Source organism: Musa acuminata, chromosome BXJ2-7 (genome assembly GCF_036884655.1).
Source record: "Musa acuminata AAA Group cultivar baxijiao chromosome BXJ2-7, Cavendish_Baxijiao_AAA, whole genome shotgun sequence".
Lineage (NCBI taxonomy): Eukaryota > Viridiplantae > Streptophyta > Magnoliopsida > Zingiberales > Musaceae > Musa > Musa acuminata.
The window spans coordinates 28,037,752-28,046,755 of NC_088344.1; the positions used below are offsets into that span (position 1 = coordinate 28,037,752).

General features: G+C 38.1%; 1 protein-coding gene across 1 annotated transcript; it reads right to left on the reverse strand.

Moving 5' to 3' along the window:
* Positions 1–763: 763 nt before the first annotated feature.
* On the reverse strand, positions 764–5,637 carry LOC135617490 (pyruvate kinase, cytosolic isozyme-like). Its single transcript, XM_065117777.1, has 4 exons — positions 5,498–5,637; positions 4,925–5,187; positions 2,563–3,024; positions 764–1,723 (listed from the first exon to the last, which is right to left on the reverse strand). The coding sequence occupies exons 2-4, from the start codon at positions 5,180–5,182 to the stop codon at positions 911–913; spliced, it is 1,533 nt and encodes a 510-aa protein (XP_064973849.1). The 5' UTR covers positions 5,183–5,187; positions 5,498–5,637; the 3' UTR covers positions 764–910.
* Positions 5,638–9,004: the final 3,367 nt, after the last annotated feature.

Here is a 9,004-nt window from a genome sequence, read left to right on the forward strand (position 1 = left end):
ATATCACAATATATATAATAAATAATATAAAATAAAAAAAATATTAAATAAATAATAAATAAAAAAAAGTACATATCATGTCACGTATGTCATCGCTCACGTGATTAGCTTACAAGATACCTATGACTAACAATCTCCCACTTGACCTAAAGTCAATCATCTACGTATCTGATTTGCATTGCAAGATAGTTGTTGATAAAAATACTAAATATGCTTTGTTGTAGTCATAGACAGATATTCAACATCTACCTAATTAAAGTCTAATAAAAGAAATATTAAATATGCTCTATTGCAGCTGTAGATGACAAAGACAGAAATCCCTCAAAATCATCATTATCATGATCATCTATCAACATCTACCTAGTTAAAGTCTAATAAAAGAAATATTTAATATGCTCTGTTGCAGCTGTAGATGGCAAAGACAGAAATCCATCCTTAACTCCAAACATTACTTTTTAACTGCAAGTGTGCCAGATAAGCAATAAGATTCATGTCAAACCCCCTCATCAAACACTTTATAGATTTACAAGATAAGCAATAAGCAACTTAATATGTAAAGCCATCTCATGAGTATCTAACCTCCTCTTCATAGTGACCAGACACGAGGAGATTGATCTTGTTAACTGACAGTCTTTTTCCACATGCACCTTTTATTGGAATCAATTTCAACAGAAAATATAAGCACCTCTGTCTGTATCAGCTGGCCTGAAGCCAGATGGAAGCATGGTTCTAGGAATCACAAAATAACATGGAAACAATGCACTAGAAATGGAGTTCTCTTTCTCCGATGACCAGCTCATTATGTTAAGAATAACATGCCTGAAAGCAGCATGCTGAGCTTGGAAAGATGATTGCTACATACAACAAAAGGAACAACAGCGATTTCAGTTGCAGCGAGCAACTTCCTCAATCACTTAACAATGCAGATCTTTATGACAGAAGCAACACCGATTCGGTGGAGTGCAACAACAGAATCACCTGGTTTGCAAAGCTGTCTCTCCACTGCTGACTTGAGTGCGGCATGAAGGATCACCTCTGTTGACTCAGAATCCGTAGCCTTAGCAGAACCTTCTGCAAGTAATGGAATAAGTCCTCTATAAATGAGGCTTTGCCTTGCGGGTGATTCATCACTGACAGACCAGTCGAATGAATCTGTGGTCAGCACAGGAACCACAACTGAAAGGATTGGAACTCTTGGTCGATATTTAGCAACCAATTTGGCTGTGGTTCCACCACGAGTCAAGACTACAATCAACTGGGCCTTGGCTTTGTTCGCCGTCTGGACAGCCGAAGATGCAAGACTCTCCAGTGGGCTCATGGGCAGAGGAGTAGACCTTATCATCTCCTTAAAAATGGCCTCATAATCTAGGGAGGACTCAGCCTCGACACATATCCTGGCCATAATCTTCACTGCCAGCTCAGGATAAGCACCAGCTGCACTTTCACCACTGAGCATGACACAATCCGTGCCATCTAGAACAGCATTTGCAACATCCGTAGCTTCAGCACGTGTTGGACGGGGGGACTTGATCATTGATTCAAGCATTTGGGTGGCGGTGACAACAGGCTTTCCGAGAAGGTTGCATTTGTATATCATCATCTTTTGAGCAAGAAATATCTTCTCAACAGGTATCTCCATCCCAAGATCACCTCGAGCAACCATGAAAGAATCTGTCTCCTTCAAGATCTCATCGAAATTGATTACACCTTCCTGGTTCTCAACCTATACATACAAATAACAAGAAGATGAGATTTCGATGGTTCAACAACTCAGCAATTTTTTTCCAATGAAAATTCTAAAGTATAAAAAGAACATCAAACTCAAAATATCTACAAATCATCAGTTTAAGGACCTATGAGAAAAATGCTCAAGGAGCTCTATGCCAAAAGAAACTAAGGTGAACATGTATACACACAAAAAAGAAGGAAAAAGAAAAACATATGGCATACTAATTTGTACGGGTTACTTCAGCCAATGCAGACACTGTAACAGCAGGCCTTCAGTAGCAAACCAGCCATATAGGATTGGCTCCATGGATCTTATCCCATCTTTATCTACATGAAAGCATGATGCATATCTTATACCAACAATAAAAAGTGAGCAAGATCCATCCTTTGGAGATTCTGTAATGATAATCCAATATTCAAATGATCAATGCTTTACAAAGTGTTGGAATTATGAAAAAAGATTAATGAAATTATGAAACTCATTTGTTAAAAAATTTAATGGATAGGAAAGAGTTTTTTGACTTATAAATTAGTATGCAGACAATCTGAAAGGTGCAGATCATCTTGAACATTTTGGATAGCCAATTTATAATTCCCTCATATTAATCTTGAGTTATTGAATTCACTATGCAATCAATGTCTACTCAGTGATCCATAAAACAATAAGCAGGCAAGAAGCAGACACCCCAGTGGCCTCAAGAAGTCAAAATAACAGCCGATGGGGGCATGATCATTCTGACTAGAACTAGGTTGTCCTTGAGGCCTTTTTTCTTACTGGGAAATGCATTTGTGCTTCTGAAATATTAATGTTGTTGCAGACAAAAAAAAACACACCTTCGACATCAGCTTTATGTGTCTTGCATATGGCCCAAGAAACTGACGAACAGTAACAAGATCCGACCCCTTGCGCACAAATGATACAGCAATCATATCAATATTGTTTGGAACACCCCACCCCATGATGTCTTCCTTATCTTTCTCAGTCAGTGTGGGGAGATCAACCACAACACCTGGAAGATTAACATTTTTCCTCTCACCTAATGTTGCTGTGTTCTGGCAACGGCATCTCACAGTCCCAGCATCTGGGTCGCATGACAGGACAGTCAAGGTTATGGTACCATCAGCACACAAAATAGTATTTCCAGGTTTTACATCTACAGGAAGCTTCTTGTAACTCATAGAAATCATGTTCTCATCGCCCTTGATGCTGTAATCAGTGGTGACTGTAACTTCTTGACCTTCCTTAAGTTTGATTGGTTTTCCATCCTTCAGGAAGCCAGTACGAATCTCGGGACCCTGTGATGACACAGTAAGAGGCAGGAAAAAAATGAATTTACATGCAGAAAAAAAAAAGAAAAACATAATAATTAAATGAATTTGCATGACAACATAAATTAAATGAATTTGCATGACAACGTAGATACTTCAGGGTCCTGACAACATAAATGAATTTGCATGCAGGAAAAAAAAAGAAAAACATAATAATTAAAATCTAATATAGACTTAAGAATTAGCTTGATAGACACACAAATTACTTCTATATCTGAGGATTGTTTCTTCAGGAAATGATGCTGCATACATGGTTTAGGTTCTTGGTGTGGTGTCTACATAAATTTACATATATAAGTAATTACCCACATACATAGATGTTTCCACTTGTTTAAATATTTTGTGAAAGTGGCACCTTGATCCAATCTCAGAAGACCAATTTGAACACATGATGGCACCTTGATTCACTCTCAAAACACCAATTTGAACGTGATTCCTTCCAGGTGAGCGATTGGCTCTGTTTAGAAGTTGTAGGACCTGGCTTTGTTTCAAAGTTACACCTTGCAACATGCAGGGATGACCAATTTCCTTAAGGAAGGATCTAGACAATCTTTAATACATATCTAAACTACAAACTAAAGCATCATCTAAAAAATGAAATAATCAATCGCTGACTAAAATATCGCAACAAGGATGGCGAATGGACACTCCAGCTCTTGATGTTGTTGAAATAGCAGTGGTTGAGTTCTGAAGAGAAGGGGAAAATAATATATTGTTCTTAAAACTATCATATAAAAGCATCAGTGACACCACCAGATAAATTGACAAGCAAAACAGAAAAAACAAAATGCATATAAACAATTAATCAAATCAACTGGCAAAGAGTGTTTAAATTTCAAATAACCTGTAAGCTAGTCAATTGTACCAACTTCTTCTTTCGATCTCCATAAATAATGGAGAAGAAATCCATGTTATAAATGTGGAACTAAAAACTTGCCCCTAAACTGTATGGCAACAAGATGAGACCAGTGGATGAAGCTATTAGAGAAATAAATATCAGTATTGATGGAAGGTTTTTTGAACAATAATTTGTAAACCTTTTTCACAACCCATTTCTACTTATTAGAATTTTGCTGAATAAGGAATTCGACAAAAGATTCACATGGAAATCCTCTCACGAGTTTAAAAGGTCATTGCATGACCTTAAAGGCATTCAGAAGAAAAGAACTGACAAAGTGGAAAAGAAATTTTAAGAAATAAAACTTTGATAGAAGGTTTTTTGGATATTGACATTCAAAAGTAATTGGTTTCTATTAGCATTCGAGTGAAAAGAAAAGAATGAAACTTCTCTGCAAACAGGTTTAGCCACTGTCACAGCTGTTCATAACAGCACAGTTAATTAGCATAAGTTTGTCTGTTGATGAAGAACTCAAACAGTTGAATACAAGCTTACTACTGTATCTGTTATGCAGATTAGAGGAAAAATTATATAATTTAAGCAAGCAGAAAAAATTAAATGAATGTATTTGGTGTCACGGCTCGAACAACAAATCTGTAAATATACTAGCCAATTTCGGATCTTACCTGAGGAACGATATATTATATCTTTTTTTTCTCATTTTCGTTGTTTTTTTTTGGAGGCCCAACTGTTAACATTTATGAAATGTAGAAGTGAAATAAAAGTTTCAGCTTATCGAGCATAATCTTAAAACAAAAAAAAGAATAAAAAACAAAAAACAGCGGGAAAAAGGACTGAGACGGAATATGATTGGTGTCGAGCAGTAATTGGTTTAGCAACACGCATATGATGATCTACCAGAAGCTCTTATAATCAAACATTTTCTGCAAAATAGTCCAAAATTTGACTAATAATCAGCTGCAATAAAAATGAATCGGAAGCTAAAGATGGTCAGAGAAATCAAAGGACCTTGGTGTCGAGCATGACGGCGCACAATATCTGGGTGTTCTGCATGGCGATCCTAAGGTTGTCGATGGTCTCCTGGTGGTACTCATGGGTTCCATGCGAGAAGTTGAACCTGGCGACGTTCATGCCAGCTCTCAGCAGCTTCTCCAACATCGGCACCGACCTGGATGCCGGCCCCAGCGTGCATACAATCTTCGTCTTCGGCACCCGCCCATCGTTGGGCAACTCCTTCAAGATCCCATCGATGTCGATGTTCGCCATGGATCCTAGCGACCAAAACAAACCATAATAACCACAAGGAAAGACCTACTTAATAGATCAAAATCATGACGAACCAACAGAAACCGATCGAAAGCAAAGATTCAAGACAGGCGAACAAAAATGAAAAATCACACTGAAAACACAACGATCGACAGGAAGATGGAGTGTTTCAGACTCAGATGAGAAGGATCGGGATGCATTCTCAGAGATCAAACAGATCGGCGTTCAGATCTTGAGCTGATCGGCGCTCTTCAGAAAAATACCGAGCTCATCACATATAAAAAACGAGAGAAGACTGAGAGTTAGAAACCTGACCTAGTTTTTCGGAATTCTACTCCGGCCTCGCTTCTCCTCCCCCTCCTCTCGTGTTCAAGGAATTCAGGTCAGCGATGCGCACAGCGTCGGTGACTTGGGAAAGAAGACACGGCATTAAATATCTCTCGCGAGAAACCGGATTCACGGGACTGGAGGAGGAATCGCGATTCACCCCTCCCACCATCGAGCTACCACGGTTCGATGCGATGGAATATTCGCCCATGTCGGCCAGCGAGAGCCGTCCGATGAGACTCGTCCGGACATGATGCGGTGATTTGTGTCGTCGATCCCACGTGACTCAGAAACCGACGGACGGCCCACGGTGTGCTTGCGCAGCGGCGAGTCGTCCACCAATGGCAGCATGCCACCTCATGGTGTTGGGACATCATTGGACGTCTATTATATACACCATGGTAATAAATAGCCAGCAGATTCGTGTCAGTTACCTATGTGGTTTAGATTGCGGAAAACTCTCCCCAAAAGAAACACTATTTCTTTTATTTTTTATTACAGAGCAGTTTTTTTTTTGCTTGTCATTTCCCTCTTTTTGTATCAACCCGTTACGTGTAATTTTTTAATATAAATATCCAAAGGTGACTATGAACGAAGAGTTATTTTTATATGTTATTAGGTATTAGTTCAATTCTTTGATCAATATGATTTTTTTTAATGTAAAAAGATTGATGAGAAATGCGATCACGCCACATTAAAAAGATAACAAGTCCGTATTGGTTACTAGAGAACGTAGAAAGCGAGCCATCTTATTCTATTATTATACAGACCTATACATCATAGGTAGGATATTTTAAGCTTCTATTATTGAACATTTTAGTCAAAAGCACAAAAAAATTGTCCTTCCATCTTTCATTGGCAACCCACGGCAATTGATCGCTCATCACTCTCACCCTCTTTATCTTAGCGTTGGGAAATACTATTATAGCGAAATAATTTTTTCCCTCTTTATATATCAAAATATTATTCTTTATCAAAATATCAATTTATTATCAAAAATAAATATTAACTAAAGTAATATAAATAATAGAATAATAAATAAATCACAAAGTGAGATACCGAGTTTTTTATGTGAAAAACCTAATATGAGAAAAATCACGAAACCAGAGTCCATTTTAAATTTTCACTATCATCAATAATGATAATAGGTTTACAATAAGTCTTTTCCAAAATAACCAAATGATCAAAATAACATCAACAACAGCTCAACATTAACATATCATCATCACCAATGGATTTTATGAAAAGAAAGATTTAGATCTCACCAAGTGGGTATAGTTGAAAAGTACCTTAAAGAGGATAAAATATAGATCGGTACCGTTATGATTGTAAAGCTTACTGCAAAGATTTTTTTAGATAAAATTTAGGTCAAAATCGACAAAGTTTAGCCACTTGATCATCTAGCAAAATCCTCAAAACCTTAACTTTCTCTCTTTGTTCCTTTTCTTTACGTCGCCACTGTTTGCTGCATGCACACACCTTTGTTTGCGCATGCTACTTCTTTTTCTTTTTTTTTCTTTTTTTAAGGAATCAGATTTTAGTTTAATGCTCAAATCAATTGGTCCAAGCCCACATATGGGCTGGACCAAACAATTCTTCCCCTCCAACTCATATAGTGGGATATACTAAGCCCGCTCTTCGTCTACATACTTCAAACTTCTCCTTAGGCAAAGACTTTGTCCATATTTATTATCTATTCTCATTATTATATACTTTTTCTAAGTACAATTCTTTTATCTCAAGCACATTACGAATTCAGTGATATCGTACATTAATATGCTTGGATCTAGAATGATATATTGAATTATTGGAGAGGTGAATGATACTTTGACTGTCATAGTAAATAATATATCATTCCTGTTTCAAGTCTCATTCTTGTAGAAACTTTTTCATCCATAAAACTTCTTTGCATGTTTCAATAATTGCTATATATTATGCTTCTATGATTGATAGAACAACACAATTCTATAACTTAGACTGCCAAGAGATTGCTCTATTAGGAAAGGATCGACACTAAGAGGGGGGGAGGGTGGTGGGTGAATTAGTGCAGTGGTAAAATCACATCTTCAAAAATCTTCATACGATTAAAATCGATTTAATAAAGTTATTAACTTGAAATTGTACGGAAACTTAGTGAAGGAGGAATTCAATTTGCAATAAAGATAAATAGCAAGAAGTAAATGCAAACTAGATTTTAGAATAGTTCGGTCATCGTGACCTACATCCACTTCGTCGATTCCTCTTCCATCGAGGTCACCGGCATCCATTATTGATCTTCCTTTAATAAGCGAAGATCAACCTCTTTCTTACACCCCTCTTCTCCTTTTACCGGGTTTAGGAGACAACCCTTACAAGCACTTACTCCTCTCTTACAGAATTCTAAACTTAGAGTAGAGGAGAGAATTTCTCAAGAGATTGCAGCAGTGTTTTCTCACTTTTAAATTCTCTGTGCTTATGTAAGTTAACCAAGGATGAGAGGGGTATTTAGAGGCTTCAAGTTGATTAAAACTTGGAGCCTAAAAAGATCTCATCCCAAAGTTTCTTAGGTATTGGCGGTACCACCGCCATTCCTGGGCGGTACTATCGTCGTAGGATCTAGTACTAGGCGGTACCATCGCTAGCAGCATTGCTATCGATGGTACCACCACCTAGGTTTCTTGGGGTGCTGTTCCCTAGGCGGTGCCACCGTTGGTTAAGGTTTTAGCACCTTGGTTGGGCCTTGAATCTGGCCTAAACTTGTCCAACTTATGGCCCAATTGGCCCCTAACAGAGTTGATGAGATTACCTCCCAATCCCAACTCTAATTATGTGCTAACTATGATTCCTAAGACATAATCTAAGCAAGATAAGTCTAGTTTCTTCTAGCGAGTTTTCGATGATTTTCCGACAAAGTCCAACGATCTCTCGGTAATGTTCCGGCGGTCTCCCGGCAAGCTCCTAGACTTCACAACAATCTTCTTGGCGAGTTTTGACGAGCTTCTTTGGCAAGCTCTAGGACTTATTGGTCATTTCCAGTAGAACTTTCGACGAACGTCCGGCATGTCATTGGTGCTAGTCATAGGTGCCCAGCAAGCCAATCACGTGAGTGATGGCACGTGTGACTTGAAACAGAATCTTTTTGCTTATTATATCTTGGCATATATCACTTTATAACTATTGCATAAATGCATATATATATTGTGATGTCCTTGGATTTATGCAATGGGAATCGGATCGTGATGAGATCACGATAATGAGATCGATTCACCTTTAAACACATATCCTAAATAATCCCGGTCATAGGTTACTCGAGAGGGACATCGTGATAACCGGATAGACTGGTGTGCTGTATACCCGTTCATATGATGGATGCAGCTAGTCTCATAGCTGCTCGTGTAGGGACACTAGGGATACAGTACAGGTGCTCATTGGAGAATGAGTTCACTGATTGATCCGCTTACGGAATGCTGGATGGTTGATGATGCCTTATTGTCAGACAGTGATTCCGTAGTCCTA